This window comes from Pleurodeles waltl, chromosome 1_2 (genome assembly GCF_031143425.1).
Source record: "Pleurodeles waltl isolate 20211129_DDA chromosome 1_2, aPleWal1.hap1.20221129, whole genome shotgun sequence".
NCBI classification, from domain to species: Eukaryota; Metazoa; Chordata; class Amphibia; order Caudata; family Salamandridae; genus Pleurodeles; species Pleurodeles waltl.
Genome location: NC_090437.1, coordinates 748,973,426 through 748,995,873, shown reverse-complemented (window position 1 = coordinate 748,995,873; position 22,448 = coordinate 748,973,426). Strand labels below are relative to the sequence as shown.

At 41.5% G+C, this 22,448-nt stretch overlaps 1 protein-coding gene across 6 annotated transcripts in view; it reads right to left on the bottom strand.

Annotated features, from left to right (window-relative positions):
* The window catches only part of FNIP2 (folliculin interacting protein 2), a 328,137-nt gene that overhangs the window by 155,662 nt on the left and 150,027 nt on the right, over positions 1–22,448 (bottom strand). For all 6 annotated transcript variants that reach the window (XM_069243372.1, XM_069243380.1, XM_069243398.1 and 3 more), the window contains one exon: positions 11,451–11,577. In XM_069243372.1, coding sequence (XP_069099473.1) covers positions 11,451–11,577 — 127 coding nt within the window. The remainder of the gene's footprint in view (positions 1–11,450; positions 11,578–22,448) is intronic.

Genomic DNA, 22,448 nt, shown 5'->3' with positions numbered 1-22,448 from the left:
TGGTGAACCATGACTGAAGCGCCCAAGTGGGAGCTACAAGGATCATGGTGAGAGATGTTTGCCTGATCCTCCAAACCAGAAACAGAATGAGAGGGAGAGGTGGAAAAGCGTAAGCAAATGTCAATTCATCCATAGAATGTTGCCCTTAGATAGAAGGTGTGGATACCTGGTGGCAAAGCTTGGGCATTTTGCATTTTCTACTGTGGTGAAAAGGTGTATCTGAGGAGTTCCCCACTTTGCAAGGTATGATTGAAGTACTTGTGGGTGGAGTTCCCATTTGTGGACTTGTTGCTGCATCCTGCTGAGCAGGTCTACAAAGTCACAGTACATCCCTGGGAGATACTCTGCCATAAGATGAATGTGGTGGTGGAGGACCCACTTCCATATTGTTTAAGAAAGTTGTGACAATTGCGAGAACCGTGTCAGACTGAAAACTCTGGACACAGGACGAATTGGGTATGCCAACCATAACTCCGTATTTAGGATAGCTCCTAGATAATGCTGCACTTGAAGAGGCTAAAGGTGGGACTTGGAAGTCCCACCAGAAGTTCAGAGTGAAACTCAGTGTGTGAAAGAGATCGACTGTCAACTGGGTCTGATGTTGGCATTGTTATAAGGTACTAGGTCTGATGAGCCAGTCATCTAGGTAAGGGAACTCATGGCTGTTCCGTCTTCTGAGATGTGCAGCAACTTCTACTAAACTCTTTGTGAAGACCCTGGGAGCGGTGGCGACTCTGAAGGGCATGACCTTGAACTGGTAATGTTTTCCTACAATGATAAACCTTACGTATTTTCAGTGTGTAGGGTGATTGGAATATGAAAGTAGGTGTCCTTTAGATCTAGAGCTGTCAAAGTCACCTTGCTGTAGAAGTGAGAATGGCCTGAACAGTAACCATGTGAAAGTGTTATAATAGGATGTAGTTGTTTAACGCTCTGAGGCAGAGAATCAGCAGGAGATAGCGGTCCTTTCAGGGAATCAGGAAGTATAAGGAGTATATTCCTGTCCCTTGGTGTTGCAGTAGAACGGACTCTATGGCCCTTTTGAGAAGAAGGGATTGTAACTTTTGTTGAAGGGTGAGGTGTTCCTGAGATAGCCTGTGAGTGCAAGGAACAATGTTGGGAGGAGTGGTAATGCGCTCCAGACAATAACCATGTTGGATAATGGAGAGGACCCATTGGTCCGTGGTGATATTGACCCATTGTGAATGAAAACGTGGAAGTCTTCCCCCAACAGATGTTGAATGAGCAGGGAGCAGATGGAGGTAGACACTGCTTTGCAGTGAAGGAAGAGTCACTGGCAGCGGAGCTCTTACCTCATCCCTTATTGTTTTTACCTTCATGGATCCTCTGTAGAATCTCCTGGAGTAGGCAGTTTGAGGCTGTCTGGAGTGCGATTTAGACACCCCAGATAAAGTGGTTTTGAAGAAGCTTCTAAAACAGGGGCAACAAAAAGTGCCTCCGTGTGGCGGGGGAATGTAGGGCACCCTTAGTTTTTGCGATGCCTGTGTCTTTTTTGAGCTTTCAAGGGTAAAGTCCACTTGAGGCCCAAAGAGGTGCTCCTTGTCGAAGTGCATATTAAGGACTCCTTGCTGAACCTCTTGTTTGAAACCCAAAAAGCACAGCCAACCGCGATTTCGGAGAAGTACACTAGTGTTAATGCTGCGTGCAGCTGTGTCAGCACCATCTAGGGCACAGCGGATTGAATTGTTTGAAATTGTTTGCCCCTCAGGAACTATTAGTTGTCCACTTTTTCGGTGTGAGTCTGGTAAGTACAGGAGGAGTTCCTCCATTTTGCTCCAGTGAGCCCAGTCGTATCTGGCTAACAATGCTTGTGAATTGGCCATATGCCAACGATTAGCTGCCTGTGCAGCAACCCTTTTGCCCAAAGCATCCTTTTTCTTGCTCTCTTTCTTGGGAGGAGGAGACTCAAGTGGCCTGGTTGTTAGCACGTTTTTGAAATGATTAGAGAGTGTTAATATTTTGATTTGCAGCTTCTCCCTGCTCACATACCTTCAAGGTCTATTGCCCAGGGTCCAGTAGAAAGCAGAGATTTTTAAATTATTTATTCCCAAACTCTGCTCTAACAGAATAACAAACATGAAAAAACAGAAAGCATTTTGATCTCATTTTGTAAAGTATTTTGTTACACCAATGAAGTTTCACATGTATTCTTCCATATTTTCCAAGTGACTCATGCCACATGTCGTTCTATGTACAGAAAGGCTGAATTACTCAGGTTTATTTAGTCCTATTGCGTTACCATTTGACAGTACTTTAATTAATGCAGGTCCAGCAACATTTCCTGAATGAACGAGTTACAGGCTGATCTCTCTTTAAAATACTGCAAATCATCTTCTGTTTAATAGTGTAATTTAGGGGAAAACATTTAACACCAGGTTGTGAGGCACTCTGAAACATTCCTTCTTAGATGACCATGTCAGGGTAGCAAGAGCACCAGTAAACCACGGACATAAAATCATGGATAGCTCAATAGAGAGAGATAGAAGCAACTTCGTAGTTTTACTTAACCCATCAACTAAACCAAGAACACCAAATGACAGGTCATTATTCCTTCTTAACTGAACTAGCCTTCTATTTGTGGAATCCAACATTGGCTTTTGGGGAATACAGGATCAGACAATATTACATGAGAATATTTAGAATGAAGGGACCAGACGAGCTAACAAGTGATGGAGCAGAATGCACACCGTTGTTTCAGATTAAATCTAACATTTCCATCTATCACTTTAGAACCGTCTCGTGATTTGCCCTATGCGGAAAGGCTTTAACATGAAGTTGGCCTGTGCTATAGGAACCTAAGCCGTAACTTGCTTGTGAAGATTAAAAATGAACAAATATAATTGAGCTACTTGTATTACCACTAAGAGTGGATGTGATTTGACATTTCAGGAAGATTTGCACATTGGTCGATTCTGCATGCACTGGCATTACCAGTAGTTCCCAGTGACTCAGCATTTATATCCACCACATTATTGCTGTGTTACTGCCCTAGTGACGTGAGATTTCAAGATGATTTCCCAATTGAGCTTTTGAATACAGCAAATAACAATAACATAAAGATACAGGCCATTTAGTTTAAACAATATGTAGACTATTTCCCTAAAAGGGTATTTATATGTGATCTTGCTACCTGCCTGACAGTTGCTGTACACTGGAGAAGCTTGCTCTAATGTTGGCTAAACATTTCAGCAGGGTTTTTTAAGGTTGCAAATTATTATTTTATTTTAAACTTCACAATGAAAAGTATAGTTTTGTGAGAAAAGAGCTCTCTAAAACATTTTTTAGCTAGAGGATGGCCTCTTTTTGGTAAGAAAATCATCTAACAAAACAATATTAATAGCACATTTTTCTTACTAAAGAAGCTGGAAACTTGCACAAACTGTAAAGTTCTCAAACGTCGAGTGCAATATTTTGAATTACTAACACCACTCCTTCGGTTAAATTCCAATTAAGAATACAGACAAAACAGCGTCTTCTTCCCCACAACCCCCTTGAAAATATAAAATTACTGTAGACCATGTTACAAACACATTCTGGTAGGCAAAACGGGACACCGTAGTACTGAAAAAAATATTTTTGTTAGCAAAACCTAACTTTAACACAAAATGTACCCAAGTCAAGTTGGCAAAACGTCAAGTCAACGAAAAGCTTTGGTACCGATTCCTAGGACAGAAAAAAAAAGTACTTGGTCAAGTAATTCTCAGTGACGAGTACTACTCAGGGCTGGTAAGGTGTGTTTAGGGATCAGGGATGGGTACTGCCTATGGCACGAAGAAGTTTTCATGGCTCAGGGATGAGTAGTAATAACTTCAAACGTAATGACGTGATGTAACGACTCACATTCCTGGGGACACCTCTTTTTCACAGAGTAGCCAAGGGCAGGCGAAGGGTAGGACTGGGAAATATCTTTCTACGCTGAATCGTTGGTATGAGCCCCTTACTGCAGCCCACAATAGCTCTTGAAAGATTAAGAGGATTTGAAGGTACCGACCTGCAAGGCAACTGACTCTGCCCCAGCTCTTCAAGCCAATGTCTAAGAGATTAGCTCGCAAAGTGGCGTCTTTTGGTAGGCACACACATTAACAATGACTTTGGCTTCACTGTTGGCTTCTATGAACAACTGTTTACGTTCCTTAAAAACTCGTATCACTTCAATCAGTAAATGCATTTGTTTTACTAAACTGGTTGGGGAATTTTAAGTACTGATTTCTTGACTTTAAAGTTGTTTTGGTGCTACTAAAAAGGCACACACTGTGTCTTTCTGAGCTACTGCTACCAAAGAGAAGCCCAATTTACTTTTTAGGTGTAATCATTTGAATCCATGGGCTTACACTATTTTTAGGTGTAACGTCTTTACTCTGAACATCCTTGTGTACCACAGACAGCTGCTTCAGAGAGAAACGTGGGTCCTCCCATTATGATCGTCCATATCCAGTTAATAAACGCCACCATTTCTAAAGGAGGAAAACAAATGTTTCTGACAAAACCCAAATCATCCTCATATAATGAACCAGGTCATAAGGCTGGATGTGCACTGGAAAACTAGTGCCTACCACATGGAACACGTTTTGTAATTGGAGTCCAAAAATGTGCCACCACCTTAAGGTTTTCCTTACTTATTGTAATTGGTTACATACCTTTTATTAAAGTGTTTTTCTTTTACAAAGACAAGCATAGACTTAACACTTAATTATTGGGTGCTCCTTGTTGTGCCCTTCTGTATTCCATGGTTCTAAACCCCTCCACCTCCTGGAGTAAGACTTGACTGCTCTCCCTTGCTACCCTGAGAGAGTAAAGTGCCTAAAGAACTTCTTTTGGCTATCCAGTTTGGATTCAACCAGTATTCTTATCGTGGGATTCGAGTGGTACATAACATATTTATGTAAAGCAATGCCCTGTATCCTCCAACACCTCCAGGACTCTCAGAAATGACCTCACAACCATACATAATGGGCCAGATTCACAAAGGAATCTGTGCACCTAAATTCAACTTAGGCGTGCCAGTCCCATGAGTTGCACATGCAAATTCAGGTTTCACAAAAAGCTAATTTACCACTGTAAATTAGTTTGGTCACATGAAATATCATATCAGTGTTCTGTAAGGTTACCAAATCTGTTCTCAGGTGCTGGAAGTTGGTGTTCCAATTTGGAATGCCATGCAAAGTTGGTGAATACCCATAAATGCACGTTTGAGTATTCACAAACATTTTCACAGATGCATCCCACCCTAGAAACACTTGGAGAATTCTTCTAGTCAAGGGCAGGAAGACATCACGATAAGTTGGAAATGTGGACATAACTCCCCTAAAACTGCAAAGGTATAAGGTGATATATCAGAATTTACATTGCTACCTTTGATATCACAGTAATCATCTATACATGACAAACTTTGCATTTTGTTGTTTGAAGTCTTAAGATATTAACTGTAAACTGGTGCACTGAAAGCCCACATTAACGTGCATTCAGTGTAAATTAGTGATCTAGAGTGATGTGGTATAGTCCTAAAGCTTTAAGTATAATCATTTGCTTTGATTTCATGTGTTTTTCTATCATGTTAATTAATAGTTTTTATAAAAATCGTAATCAATTTTTAAAACTAAACGTTTTAAATGTTACATGTAAATGTCGAAAAAGTAGTTCTGGGTCATAGCCAATGGAATGTATTAACAGTTATTTCGATTTAAAACTATTATAACATGAACACTGACAAAGCTTATCAATGATGAATTCATAATTCTGAATGTCATATGTACCTTGCTTGATATAAATAAATGTGCCCTTTTAATTCACTTAGTCAGCCTATGTGAGGCCTGCTAGGCCCGTTTCACAAAACATGTAGAAAAATGTTTAGTCATTTTTGCTAATGTGTCATTTCTTTCAGGTTCTGTTCCCATGAAATATTAGCTTGGAAATACATGTCCTATTATTTTACCTACAGTGAGCCTGAGAAAGTGACCTTGAATACAGTACATTGATCAACTGTGGAAACAGACTATATACAATTGTTTCAACCTATGCAGATGAGCTAAGATGAATGCTTTTCTCATGATGCACTTGGGAAAGTGTTCTTATGTTGCAGTTCCATGTCATGCGATGGACTTTGATTGGACAGTGAAGTCTTCAGATTGAGGTCATGCAGGTGATGAACGGATCATCAGTCACTTTGGACTTCAGTATTCCGATCCCCAGTTTGACTAGCAGCATTTTTCTTTCCTTTCTGTTTAGGAGCAGATTCCCTTTCACTCAGAGAGAGGTACAGACCAGTCTATCCTTACCCTTCGTTTTCAATGCTTTGCTGAGACTCGGAAATTCTTCCCCCTCACTCGTGAAGGAAACTTCACCAAGCTTCTGAAATGCTGACTCCTTCCCTTTTTCCCCAATTTTTCACCAACTTTTGTGTAAACCGCATTTTAGCCCCAGTTGCCGTTTTTTGGTGTCACTTGCACTGTGCTTGTGAAATCTCTTGTATTTTAAAGGAAAAAATCTTTGAAGGGGTTTAGAGCCCACCTATTACTTACCTTTGCTTCTTTGCTTACAATTGGCTGACTCCCATGTCACTCTCACTTCGTATTGGTCAAAGCTTCCTCCGTGCCGCCGTCTTCACTCGAGACTTCTGTGGAGTCTGCATGAAGTACTGCTTTCGTGGTTAGTGCTCTTCCACTGCATGCTCCAGAAGGTACTTTTTTTGTTTAGATTTTGGGCTCTTCTTTGTTATTCCCACCCTCCTCCCACTCATTTGTTTTTAAAACCACCTCTGCCCTCCCCCAGTCTCCATTATTTTTAAATCCCCCTTGTTCACAGTTTGTTTAAAACCCACACTCCCAAAGCCTACTGCCCTTGCCAAAGCTTTTCTTAAACTATTTTCCAACAGCCCTGGATTGTGCTTGCAGCAATGCTGGTGCATGGGCTTGTTTTTTCCTCCAAGGTTCCGTAGCTGTAAATCTCATACTGCTCGGTTGAATGTCCATTTTACCCAAATCTTTCCTCTGCGTAAGCATAAAGCTATCAAGCTCCAGGGTAGAGTTTTAGGACACGTCAATTCCTGGGACCTCTTCACATAAATATTCTTGACTTCCAAATGCTCAGAGGAGAAAAGGGTGCTGTTTGTTTTTCCTCAGTGATTGGTCTTGATATGGCTCAGGTGCAAGACAAGAGGGGAACATGTTTCCACCCAAAGAAGGGCATGTTCAGTCTTCGCATTTCACAAAGCTCTGGGCGTCACTGGTTTACTGACAGGAAAGTGGGTGCATGGTTGCATGTGTTGGCTACTAGACAGAGAGAGAGGACTGGAGCAGCTCACAATGTTTAATTTCAAGAAAGTTCTTGTGGTTTTGCTTTGCATTCTGATACTCATGATTTCGTTTTCCACGATAGACGTAGAAGTACAAGTACCTGACTAATGAGCTTAAACTACTACAAAATTAGAACTCCCCATTTTTTCTAAGTCAGTGTGTGAATAAGCCTTGCAGCCCAGGTTTTACTTTTGACTTCTGAGTCTTGTAGTCTCTATCACCCCATTATAAGATAGGACAATTAGTCTAATGCTTTGTGTTGAATTCAGGGTCTTGTAGTCTTCTTCATCTCTTTATAACATGACAATTCCCACAATGCAGAGTGCTGCTGTACAACAAGTCAAACATTGACAACGCCAGTAGGTCTTGCATAGGCGAAACGTATTGGCTTTGCCAATGCTTGTTCCAAATTCTTTTTTGTCCTTTTCATTTTTACTTTTTGTCTTCATGTATTTCAGCCTCGCACATGTTATCTTGTGGCTTGCTAATTTGAAGGGTATTCCTTCTGCCCTAGCTAGCTAAACTTAGATGACTTTTAAAATGCCTTCATGCTTAAAAGAACTGAATGGCGCTTGTTTTCAACACATCAAATAATTTTGTTGATGTTTTGTATTGCTACTGTCAAGTGTTTAGTCCTTTCGATGTTAGTTCACTGAAACCTTTTCCGTTGCCTTGGTCAATTCATGGTGATTCTGTACCTTTATAGTCTTGTTCTGAGAATTTACATACATTTGTGCCTGAATCTGTAATAAAAATCCTTAACTTTATTCCTGACTTGAGTTTCCTTGTAGGGCCAAATGGGCCATACTGTCATATTGAATTGATATTTGAGATTCGATGCCTATTTTTCCACCCGTTTATGCTGGTTGAAATGACCCATTGACCTTGTTAAAGGCATAACTGAGTAATGTTTTTCCAAAGGTAAAGGTTTCTCCACAGGAAACATGCTTTTCTTGTGGAGAAAACAAAAAATAGCATACACAAATGCACCTTTGTTATTTAGTTTACATAGGCGTAAATTATACCATGAGAATTATTCATGTGCTAACTTCTAGAAAGCGGAGACTGTTTGATCGTCCTGGGAGTAAGTCTTGAATTCTTTCAGCAATCAAAAGTATTTGTACATACTCCAAATGTAGGCGTAAATGTACAGGAGTAGATTAGCATTTTTGTTTATTAATCAGGGACATCTACGTTGGAACTTCAAAATCACATTTAGATATGCTGCCAGAATGGAACATAAATGTTTGAGACTCAAAAGTAATTTCTGTGGGATTTCTGAAATATTATGAAATATTTTTTATGAAACATTAACTCTATCCCCAGTGAGCAGCTGATATCAATTTCCTCCTGTGTTGTGAACAAGGCATATCATGGGAGTCTTTGCTAAGATGTTGCACTTAGCAGAGGGCTCCAGACAGACAATAATGCTGCTGAGTCTGACACTTTATTTACCCTCAAAAGCAGATGATCTCCGAGTCTAGTCATATGATAATGACTGGCTTATGTTAGCCAACCATTTTCTGTAGCAAGATGGAGTACGCTTTAATTTCAGATACCATTCGTTTTCACAAGACAAAAATGGATTCAACTAGTGAGCTGAGCGATCAGTAATGACTAAAAGGATAATTAACTCTTGTGATAGTAAAATCTTCAACTGCGGCCCGATCTTTTAAGATGAGGTCAAAGGACTTTGCTTGGCTCGAAAGCTGGTTATCTGTAAAATGTACACAACTGTATTTGTATCAACAGTTCAGGCACAGTGAAATAGGATTAAACAGATTCGTGGAACAATTTATAAGTAACCAATAAAGTAAAAAAGGCTTTATGTCAGCATAGAAAATAGCTGAGCCCTAAAAAATACTGTAGCCAGTTTAACCAATTCCTGACTGGCACCGTTCGGCAACTTTGAAGACACTATTTGTACCCTGCACTCACTGATGTGCACACGAAATAAAGGATGTAAAATAACCAGATAGAAGCTACAAAATGTGATATTCAAACATGTGAGAGAACATTTGTATATTAAGCCCTTGCATTGTCCATCAGTTTTGGAAGCACTTACAGCATTCTGCTTTTACACTCAGTCCTTGAGATCTTTTGTCCACATATATGTAATGCTCTGTCTTTTGAAGACATTGACACATGCAACAGGCGTTGTGCAAATTGTGCTACAACCCCTGATGTCAAAATTCAGGACCTATATTATTCATAACGACAATATGATGTATGTTTTAACGTTTGATTAATGGAAAATGGTGCACTCAACATCAATAATAAAGTGCACTCACAGTGGTGTCGAAAAATACATATTGTAAGTCTTAACTCTATTAAATGAAATGTAACCAATTAATGTATTTACATAACCATCCTTATGCTGTTTGACTGTATTTGTGTTTAGAAACGATAACGATTTGGGTGATGTGTGCACTAACGTTCTATAGTTTAATGTTGAAATGAACATCTCCACTCTATCTAAGCTCATGTATTATGAAAGGTCTGCATTTATTATGATTGTAACATGTAATCCTAACTGAATCTATGTAATTGACATTGATGTAGCTGTAGAAATTAGCACACAGTATAACATGGAATTAAATGTGCATTGCTGAATAATATTTAAAGATGACCTTACAATGCTTGAATTTCTTTAGCGCCAGAAACATTTTCATTTTCTGCTAAGGCGTCAATTAATTGCAGGTGCATTCACACTAAATGTTAGCTTGGAAATAGGTGTGCTATTGTTTTACTAATAGAGAGTTTGAGAAAAAAAAAAAAACTTTGACAGCAGTACTTGGAGAGACCAAGGGTGAGATGACTGTCTCATATTCATGCATGCTGCAAATGATGTTCAGAGGACCAAGAACAGCGTTCTCAGGACTGCAATGGAAGCGAAGACTTACTTTGCAAGTTACTCCTTGGGATAAGAGAATACAATAGAGCTTGTGATGGCATGACCAGAAAGGTGTTACCTGATTGGATTTTGTGATATTAACTAGGGTTTCACTAATTGATTGTAAAACAGTTCCCCCTGAACTTTGAAAGGTACATACCTCTAACTTTCACCTTGTTCCCCAAGCTTCACTTAGCGTGACTTAGGCTTACACGTAACTCTCTAGATGCTGACACCTTCTTTTCACATTCCCCACTCATTTTTGTCTTATTCCGCTCTGTGCCTATTCTGGATATATTTTTCCTCTTTGCAACAGTTTAGACTTCAATATCTCCCTTAATTGGCTATAGTTCAGCTTAGTTAGATTATTTTAGCTTGCACTAATGTTTAAGAGGGTTGATCAACCATTGTTTTCAGAGATTAAGATCCTGCTTTTTATAGTGTGTATTGCAGTGACAGAGTTTCTGGTTTGTCTTGTGTTAATTCATCTAAATTTCTTCAGAAGGTTTGGTTACCCAATTGCTATTCGTAGTCTTTATAGTGTGTTCTTGATATTTGTTTACATTAACACAAGTGTTATTTTGTAATACTACCTTTTAACTTTACTCCTGATCTGGGTTTCAATTGTGTGGCCTGATTGGTTACACTGTAAATTAATGCTGGCATATTGCTACCCCACTTCCAACTTAATCCTCTTGCAGGGAAAAAGACTGTCGACCTCATGAAAAGAGCATTCAAATGCTCCATCACAACCAGCCCAAATATAGCAAGACTAAGGGGCAGCAGGCTCAACCTGGATCTATTTTCAGAGATTAGGGCAAAAGCCATGGGTGGCAACAAAAGCAGTAAGCGATAGTAGAGGTGTCAGAGCAAGTGGCAGATATGGTACTTTTGTTTCACATAAGTACCTGTGAGATGACATGCTGTGGTGTAGGAATGTCCTTTATGATACACTGTGGTGCAGGGATCTCATGTATAAGAGGAAAGAGGTATGGGATGACTCAGAGTTTACAAGAGAACACCAATCTGCTGTTTACTCTTAAGAATGGTATAAAGCCTTGCCTTTCTGCAGAAACTAGTCAATTTTAAACCCGACTGTACAAACTTGCTGCTCTCAGAAAATACTGTAATCCACTTACATGTAAATAATATTTGGTATGGCTACACAGGAACGGCATAACATGCCCAAGAAATGTATGGGCAGGTGCCACCACATGCAAAAATAGTTTTTTATGTCATCATACCTCAAAGGATGCTGCATCAATCTCACGAACAGCCTTGGAATCAAAGAGGACCTGCCTCCCTCTCCTTTCACAATCTTGGTACACTATCAGCCGGATGTGGCCACGATCAAAGTCAGATGATGACCAGCTGGTGGAGGAGAAACCACAGAGAAACAGGTTAGAGCATCACCAAAATAAAAGTCAAAAGTATCAAACAAAACAAACATCTTATAAAGTTTACTGCAGGAGATGTTCCTCATGCCAAGTACACAAGGGCAAGACAAAGAGCTTGATTCAGAGGTTGGTGGATGAGAAATTGTATCACAAACATGATGCATTATGTCCTATGAAATATAAAACATCAAAATAATACAGAGAACACCTTATATCTGCCACCACAAACGATTCACAAAAACCCCATAACATGTCCCTTCAAAAACCCTTAAATACACTCCATGTACCACAATTAAGAAGAAACACAAAACGAGCGAAATAAGCTTGATGACCTTAAGATCCAAATCAGGAGGGAAATCACCCTCCTTGTGTTGAACAGTAATGAACCGCTCTACTTTTGGAAATTCTGCAGGGCATCCTACTGGTGCTATCAAACTGTCAACACTTCGGTCCCACTCATTTCATTCTTCTGGAACATCCTCCAGATACTGATGAGGATTATACCTTGAGAAGGTACTGGAACAATCAATAGTGACTTCTTCCAAGACAAGCACTATTGTTAAAATGCAGTCCAGACCAGACAAAAAAATTAAAAATCTTAAGGAGTTCTGAGGGGAAATGCCCTGTTCTAGCAACTTCCATCTACTGCCGTCTCCGTATTTGAAAAACAGGGGCCTCAATTCAAACATCTTTAAACCTCCTGTATTAAAAAATCTTTGGTTTTCACTGTCATGTTCCCCCACAAGAAACAAACAAACCATGTTACAGCGCAAACCATCCTTTTTAAACTGGCCTTATTCGTATGGTTGACTGTAACATGTTGTCTCCATATTTGGAAAACATGGGCACCGACTCAAGAAACATTTATTCTTCCTTTTTAAGAAATGTCTGTTTTTTAAGGCAACATCCCCGTATTAGCCTAACGAAACCTCAAACATGGAGACGACCTGTTACAGTGAGCTATAAGAACAGAGCATTGCGATCTAGTGCGACAATGAAACAATCTTTTCAAGAGGATATCCAAGGCCACTGGCAGGAAAATACAGTTTAAGCTGGATGTATGATAGTTGACATCCTCATTTTGATGATAAAGAGATGCCCTTTGAGGTGCCTTGTGAAGCCTAACGCATATGTAATTCAACTGCCTTTATGTGCCACAATAATGTGACAAATGTGCCCCAGACCCTCATTTTAAGGCAGAACCCATATAGAACATATGCTCAGACAGACACAAGCAGCTGGCAAAGAAAAGAGGGAGCGTTTCACACCTGCATAATTTTATATTTGAAAAACTACATGTACCACTGAAGGCTAGGGCCGATGGGGAATCGGAGGTTGGTGAGACATTACGCAGCAGTGAGTGGGCTATGATGTAATGGTACATGAACAATGTGTTGAAATACTCCAGATTTGAAGTGAGGCATAACAAATTTCAATTGCATGTATATACAGTACTACAAGTCGCAACAAGCATTGGCAATGCCATTATGACGGCTTATTAATACAACTGCCTTTTGTGTCATTAATGGGTTTAGGCAATCAATAGGTCATCATACATGTATTCTGTCATTCATTTTTGCACTTGTGCATTCATTCATCCATCCACCCATCTATCTATCCACTGTTGATTCTTGCATAGTACCTCTACACCTTGCAAAACAAACAGACTCATGACACTGAAAATTGCCAGAGTTTGTCAGAGTGGGTATCATACATGAAAACTGTTACCTACTGCGGTAATCTGCAAGGTTATATGTAAAATACCAGTCTATGCCTTGTAACTCAATGTGTTAACATCCAACTATTAAAGACTTACTGGCTTCAACAAATGCTTTACACAATTAATAAGCTAGACCCAGTGTATGTCATAACATTTAATAATAAGCAGAACAGACCTACATTGGATATATTGACTCTCAGTGCACTCATCAGGCCAATAGCTTGTAACCAAAACCAACTCAGACCTACAGTTTTGAGCCAAAGACTTTCCACAAGGCAACCATCAGACACACAGTCATAACATTAGAAAGGTATACACAATTACAGTCAGCTAAGCACAATATTATCTCTCCTAAGTAAGCCTAACAAGGATTCCTAGAGAACAAAACCTTCTAGAACTATGGTTTGTCACACATGGTGGACAATGCCAAAACCACTGCCTACTATGGTAATCTGTGAAATGCCATTTAACAAAATACTTATTGGGGGCCTTTAAGTTAGAGTAATAACAATCTACCTCTAAATGCCTGCTGACTTTAATAAATGCTTTTCAAAATAAATATGTCAGGTCCACTGCCTTTATCATAACATTTCAAAATAAACAGATCAGGCCTATACCTATGATCATTGGCCTGCCACTATAACTATCTCATTCCTGCTGTTTCAAGAATAACCTAACCACAACCAAATAGTGCAATACAGGCAGTCTTTTTAGTGTAAGCACACAATACGGCACTGTCAAATCCTGTTCTCAGTGGAACCTACATTTGGTTAGAACCTCAGCTCCTCTCTCAGTGGTAGTCTGCAAGCACTTTTTGTTAATACCCAAGGGAAAAGGACAGTTTCACTGTCAAGCCAGACCTAAAAATCCATTTGGATTAGTGTAGCTCTGGGCATCCCAAACTGCTCTCAAACACAAAACTGCACCCTGAAGTCTAAAGTTAATGGTGGAAGATGAGGGTGCTGGAACTGCAATCCAACCTTGTGGCTGCTCTCCTCCAATCTGTGCTGTTATCAGAGAAAAACAAACACCACAAATGATTGAGTTATCTAAGACACTTTAACTGCATTACAATGTTGGGTGAGTGCACCTGAAAGTTCAGCTTACTATACCATACTGCTGCTGGTTTGGGAAGCCTTATAAATAAATAAAATAACCACAGATGTGGGGAAGTGAAGTACGTTTTTCTGTGGAAGAACACAACTTCTGCCATGTCAAAACATGTATGTCTGGCTACCAACATCCGGAAGGAGTCAAAGTCGCTCTCTGTAGTACTCGCAAAATAAGTTTTTTAGGTTGATCACAATAGGTTTGGCAACTGTTATACTTTCAAGCTAGACTTAAAATGTTATTCTTGGGATTTCATTAGACTGTTAACAGAACAGCCACTGACACTCCATGTTTTAAAACATGGCTTGGGACTGTATCTCTGCAGCAAAGTTGCAGAATCAAATGACATCATATCAGTTTGAGTTCACTGAATTAAACATCACCAGTTCACTGAAGGCGAACGCTCTGGAGAAGAAAAGTGATAAGCTACTGAAGTGTGAATGTTTATGTTGCCATTAACAAGTTGATGTATTTACTTCATCTGTCAGGAGTTTTGAACAGTGCAACAGAGAAGGTATACCTAATACGTAAGTTAGAGTAGTATATGTAACAAAGAGCCTGAAACATCTTTAACTACTACATCACAATTCTCAAGCAGAAAAAGGTTGTTATTCCTACATCTGTGAAGGAAATCTGCCTTTTCTGCATTATCACCAAAGATTTTCACCTTTTTCTGGGCCTTCATTTTGCTGGATTTAAAAACCTGTGCGCTGTCACCCATGCTAAACAGGAGTAAAGCGGCTGTGCTCACCTTTTAACATAACATGATTAAATTGCTTTATCCCCGAATCCTAGTGTGTATATATTTATATACATATACACACACACACACACACACATTTACACAGATAGATAGTTTAGAAAATGTATCCAGGGCCTGGAAGTTAAAAACAATGTACTGGACTCAGTGGTTTGACTATTTGCAAGCATTCATCCCATCACCTTTTTGGTGTTTGATTGTCAGTAATATGCCTGGAGACTGGCATAGCTTTCCAAACCTACTACCGGCAATGTTTGCAAATTGATAAAAGTAGCACATTTGCACCCATTCAAGGAGTACTTCCATGGGTACAGATTTACCACTTTTGTGGTAAAAGTGTCACTATATATATTTATGACCCAGATTAAAAAAAATAACAAGTTAAAACCTCTTGGCGAAATGAGAAGAATAAGAAAAACGGACACAGAATTAACAGATCCGAATCGGGGCCCTCAAACTCAATTACAAAATCAAGAATGCATTTAAGGGGGTCACACCCTGAAAAAAAACCTGTAGCTATCCCCCTACCCATCCTACCTGGGCCTTGTAGTTCTCCCTGGAACTCATGGAGTCCTTGCCCTAGAATCACTTATTTTACATGTATTTGCACTGCACACACTCTACTTTGTCTCTGCTGCAAGAAGCCTTGACGGTGGAGTTGTCAAACTGATACATGTGAGAGAGCTCCATGTTTCAATGCACCAAGCCAGAATCGCACATATAGCAGGGCACGTAGGCAAATTAGTTGGGCGGGCCGAGCGATGTGTCTGGTTTGGCTCTATGGCTATGTGCATAAGCTGAGCAATGAAAAAGTTTGGTATGTATATTGTACAACACACAATGTAAAAGTATGATACAATCCACTCAAAATTCCAAAAAGTGTATTTCTTTAACAAGCAGAAGCATTTCACCTTAGCACAGAGTATATTTCTGCATTAAAAGTGACAGTTTTTAAAAACATTTATGGCTTGTCCCCCAAAAACAAAGCCTTTAGTGAACTAACAGGCAAGTCGGTAGTCAAGTAAACCTCAAACGTAGCCTAGGTTCTTAATATAGATAGAGCAACATTACAGTCTATAAAATCAAACATAAGAGTAATTAAAAGTAAGCTCATGTGGGATAATAAAGAAAAAGTAGCCTGAGTGAATAAAATATTTGCATAGGATTGCATATTATGGACAAGCATAGAAGCAGGTATCAATTCCATGTTATCTGTTTTCACATTTTGAAATTCAGCCACCAGATACCTCAGTCTCTCCCATTTACAACAAAGGTCACTCTTATCAATTTTATTCTTGGCTCAGGACAAAAAACAAAATGACAGAGGTGGAAGGGGGAACGGGGTGCAACACCCCAAATACCACCCCGAAGCTACGTCCCTTTCTGGCTTAACATCTGCAGCATGACTGAAGTAGTCTAAAAACCTGCTATCAAAACAGTCCCTTATTGACAGGCAGTAAACCCTGCTTTTCAATAAGTCACCCCTAAATCCACTTTATTGCCCACGGGTAGGGTGTCTGATATTTTAAAGGGTAGCAAGTGCAAAATTAAATTTGACATGTTCTTCCAGTGACTAGCCCCCCAAAAATATTGTCACTGGCACAACTGTACTTGGATCCTTGAGAATGGCACAAAGTACTAATTGTAAATTTTAATCTGTAATGTTTGTCAGGAACCGACTAAAACAGTCACTTAGAGACAAATGTTCATATTTACTAACAGACCAAGGGGGTTATTACAACTTTGGAGGAGGTGTTAATCCGTCCCAAAAGTGACGGTAAAGTGACGGATATACCACCAGCCGTATTACGAGTTCCATAGGATATAATGGACTCGTAATACGGCTGGTGGTATATCCGTCACTTTACCGTCACTTTTGGGACGGATTAACACCTCCTCCAAAGTTGTAATAACCCCCCAATTCTTTAATCAAGTTGGAGTTAATACCTATTTAGGAAAAGTTACTTTTTAGAAAGTTATCTTTTACCTGCCTGAAACTCCTGGAGGCTAATTTACATTAGCTTGCAAGCAGATGCCAGGCAAGTGCTCAACGTTAAATAAGTGTGGAAAATCCTCCCAGAGCAGAACAATGGCTACGGCGAGGTGGACTGTGGTGGAAACATGCATTTGATTCCTATCAGTCCAGGAAGCACAGTTGGGGTAGACCCAGGAAATTCATCAACTTGAAGGGGACCAAGGTGAGGCCTGTTCAGTCAAGGTTTAGTGCAAGCAGAGGCCTAAAGAAAGGGAAGGCCTTTGTCCCTAAAAGTCAGCTTAGGCAGGTTGGCTCCAGACCCAGTGGGAGGGAACCTACCCTCAGAATTGATTTGCAACGGCCGGCATATGGGAAAAAACGTGAAAGAATGGTGAGAGTAGATAATTGAGAGGTTATAGGCCTTTTTATAGGGACCCGTGACTGATGCTGAACAATACGGATGTGTAATAGATTAGATGATTTCTCTCAATAAGCTGATACGTATGGACTTAAAATGTTTATGCTCTGCAAGGGGAGAATGTGATGGTTATTAAGTTATTGGCTGGAAGTTTGATTAGTAGCTCTAAGCATATACTTGTGAAGTCTGTCTTCCAGTAGATTGGTATTTTGGCCTTTCAATACGCCCAGGCGTGTCCCTGCTCTCTTCAACATCCCCTCTGTGCTCTTTGGAATGGGTAGCATATATAGGATGCCCTGAGGAAGGTGCATGACTGAAGAGCAGTCTCACACTGAAACAGAGCACGTCGGCACAATACTAGAGGCCTAGCAAAGCTGTCTATGCCTTTCACTGATGGAAAATGAACAGAAGGATCTTCTCCTAAAACACTAAGAAGATGTAGCTTCATTAAAACGTAGTATGCAAATACTGAAGGAAATGTATTCACCAATAATTTAATGTTGAGCATACATTTATTGTGTTATCTGCTAGGCCCAGTTTCACCCTCTTTTAAGGTTTTAGTCTGGTGTGATACATTGAGGGAATGTAGCATGAATGTGGTATGAATGAGAGGGATCGAAGAGTAAAATAAGGTTTTAACTGTACTGGTACGTGGGATTTAAAGTATGAGGGCGAAGAAGTTCTCTTGGGTACTATTTGTGAAGCACACATGTTAATAGGTTTTGTAGTAATGAATATGGCAAACAATACATATATAACAGAAAGGAAGTTTTCTTTGTATAAATGAATAAATGTTTTTTATAGCCTATCTGGACTCAACATTGTTCCGTTGGATCTATATGATTGTAGACCTATGAATATTTCTGAAATATGATGGGGAAGGTGGAATTTCTTTTGTCCGTTTAGTGTACTGTTCTCCTGGCCCACACTCCCTATTCTTTTCACCAGGAGCCCTCTTTCTCAGCAGAGGGGACTACCTATTCATATCCCTAGCCTCACCTCAGGGTACACTCAAGAGTTCTCTAAAAGAAAGAAAGGGTTTCCCAACTTGAATTTTCAGAGTGAGCGGCATTGTGGATTGTTTTTAGTACAGACAACAGGAACCGCTTAAAAAATGGGTAGGATTGTCCCCGGCAACATTTTCCACATTGGTTTTGGAGGAGGCAAGAGTCCCCTCCTCCCACTCACTAGTGCCAACAAAAAAGTGGCACCCCATAGAATGGTCCTCAAAACTCTTTGTGGACCCACAGAAAGTCAGAAGAGGACTTGACCTGCTACTTGAGCTTAGGGGAACTCTGAAGGATTGGACCTGCTCCTCCCTGTACCCAGAACAAAGAGGTGGGCTCCAAAGGTCAGTTTGATGACCTCCTATGTGGCTACAGCGACACAACAAGCTGTAAGTGGCCTTGTTTTCCTCAAGAGATCAGTTGACCAGTAGCAACTAGACTTGGACTAGATCTTGCTGGTACCTTTGCTGGAGTAGGTCCTGACCCCTAAGTGCTGTCCCTGAGGTCCAGGGAGCCTCAGACGTGACCAAAAGGAACTGTGCCAAAAACCCAGAAAAGTCAGGACTTTCAAGAGCTACAGAGCCATGTTATATTATGCTGATTTGTAGAGTCTGCTAATCACCTGTTAGGGTATATAGGCACTTGAGGGGAGCCATGTGGGGGACCTAGAGGCAGGGTGTCTGATTTCAATGCACGTATGTGTTTGTGAAGACCACCATCACCTGCTAGGGTATTCTGGTGCTGAGCACGTGTGTGCCTCGCCCTGCCTAGGATAGGTTGGGTAATTGAAAAGACTGCATTTCAGCTTCATGTGGAATTCAAGGAGAGGAGACGGCTCTGATGTGGAGTGGTAGTTGATTCCACGCCATAGGAGTGATGTAAGAGGACACCATCCTCATGATCTGGTTATGTGTATGAGTAGGATGTGGGCGCCACTGGTGCGCTCGTCATTAGGTAGGTCCTGCGAGGGGGGCAAGGTGTGCAGGGGCAGTGTGCAGACAGATAAAGGGAAATGTAGTTCTCTTACTTTTCGTCTTCTTTTGAAGACTGTTTTTTTTGTGGGCAACCACTTCCTGTACAGACTGATTATGGCAAACACAGTAGTGTCACTTACTGTGCAGATGGATGACAAGATATGTATTGATCTCCCTCCAAGTGCAGATGAATGATGGGAAATTATGTCCAGCCGATAGAGTCTCTCCTTCCAAGGGGTGAGGCGGAGCAAAAAGCCTTAGGAGAAGATGTGAAAAGAAATCAAGTCTTTTGGCAGAAAGGCCACCTTGATCATCAACACCACTTTATCTGGAAGAAGTGGTGTAAGGCAAGTGCACAGATAACTGAGTTCACTCAAGCAACGGAGCTGGAGTTACTGCAACCAGGAAGACCGTCTTCAGAGTCAGGGGACATAGTAGACACCTTTGCATTGGTTCGAATGGAGTGCACATGATGAACTAAAGGGTCAAATTAAGATCCCACTGAGGAATCACAAAGTGTATGAGATAGAAACATGAGTCATACCTCTTATAAGCTTCATCACAACAGGTGATTTGGCCAAGGACAGCTAGTCCATCAAACACAAAAAGGATAAAAAGGGAGGACAAATAGCCTGTAATGGTGTCTAATGCAAGTCCTTGCTTGGTGAGAGATCACACAAACAACAAGAAATTCAAAACATTGGCTTGTAATGGATCCATATTGCAGGTGCAACCCCAGGGGGTGTGGCTAGCCACCTAAGATGGAAAAAAATTTATGAGGCTCCTGGAAGGCGCCCAGAAGATTCTTAAATCTTACAACATGTGAAACGGAATGAACCAAGTGAGGTTGTTTGAGTGACCACAATTCCTTATTCACCAGCCTGACAGCTGGAGAGGTACCCAGAGGTGTGGAATAGTTGAAATGGGCTCCTTGCGGGCTGCGGGGCCATATGGATGAGGTGACCTGGGCCCTGTCATGCCCAAAAGCTGCATCTGTGACTACTTCCACCTCCCATTCGATGCCGCTGACTGGCCTGGCGGGCACAGAGAGCCCCGGCCTTTTCCTACCCCGGAGGATGGTGAACTGTGTTGCGGCACTGAAGGCCTGATTGAGCAGCGTAGGCCGGGCACTACGACATCGCTGGCTACAACTTACTCCTTGTAGGACGGTCTGTGACTGTGGAGTGCGGCCCCGCAGCCGGAATAGCTGACCTTTCCCTGTGGTCACAGAGGCCCTTCAACGCTCCTCGGACCTCATGAGCACTCCAGCTCTCCGTAGGGGGGCAGCTTGAGTGTGCCTGGGTGTCTAAGCTGCCTGGTTCACCCGGGCAGCTCATTTATCGCAGCAGAGGGCATGAAGGTGGGTGCACCGCCCTGTACACTAATACTGCAGCACTAATACTGCAACACCCTTTTATGATGGTATGAAAACTATAACTCAAACTTGCCCTATAGTTTGCCCAGCAGAAACCGATCCTGTGAGACTCGCTCTTTTTGTTGAAGTAGGAGAATAAAATCTTTACAACTGCATGTTGCCTGATCATACCTGGATGACTAACACCTACAGTGGCTTACATGGGAAAATACTTTGCGATCTAGCAGCTGCACCAGACTTTGCTTAACTGCAGGATTCTTCGACTGTCCCTTATTTGCACCACTTCAAATTACCCTGCGTGCTTAGCCTGCTGTTCTCTCCTGTTACCATGGTTTGTTTTTCCACCTGATTTTGTGACACCTCTGCCATCCACTGTTTATGATACTTTCCCTTATTTTCGCATATCAAACAATCTACTCCTGGATAGCCTGAAGATAGCCTTCTGGGTAGGCTGGGGGTCCACACCATCTCATTCACCACTTGTGTTGAGCTGCACTTTGAAATCCTCTCAACCTGTCTCGCGGTGCGATACCCGGGTGGACATGGGTCGCGCCAAAGGCATGAAACAGGCCCTGTCTCCAAGCCAAGACAACTCTCAATCAGGCTGCACCCGCTCTGATGGTTGGCCAGACTATATGGAAATGGACTTTATTCCTCCCGCAAGGCCCAACCAAGGCCTAGACAAGTTGGACCTTATCCTACAGGAAATCCATGACTCCAGGGCTGGTATCGAACATCACATTGGCGCCTTAGCATCCGACCTGTGTCTACTCCGTGACGATCACCGAAGGTTGGCGAAAAGGGTCAAAATAATAGAGATGGACCTCCTTACCCTGGTCCCACAACAGGATGCTCACACTGCAGAAATAAAAGGACCTACGCTGCCAAGTCCACTTCCTGCAGGACAGAGCCAAGGATGTAGAGGTCAGGGCAAGGCGCAATAATCTGCGCATCATGGGAATGCCCGAGGGTACGGCGGGACCTGCCCAACGAAGTTCGTCAAGGACTGGCTGAGCACCAAGGTGACGCCCCAGGGCCTATTGGAGTTATTCACCATGTAGAGGGCGTATAGAGCGTCTGCACGCCAGCTGGCCACGGGGGCTTGGACACCCCTGAATAAGTATTAAACTGGTTAGAAACTCCCTACCCTAATGCCCGTCGGCCCGCTGCATCAGAGGTTGCGTCTGGTCCCCCGTGGCATGCTCCTTGCCAATGGAGGCCGGCAAACCCTCGCCAACGGAGGCCGGTAAATACTCTGAGAATCTTGTCCCAAGCTGCACCGTCCCCTCAACGGGCACTAGAGGGACGACGAGTAGTGCTGGCTACTGTAACTTCCGCCAGGGACCACCGTTCTCCAATACTTCCATCCAGCTCCTCCAGCAACGTGCAGTCGGACTCAGACTCAAATGCAAGTATGGCACTGTTCCCTACGGCGACACCCCAAACCTCGGATACGGTCATCTAAATATTTATATGTTACCAGATATGCCCAGGTGACTCTGTATG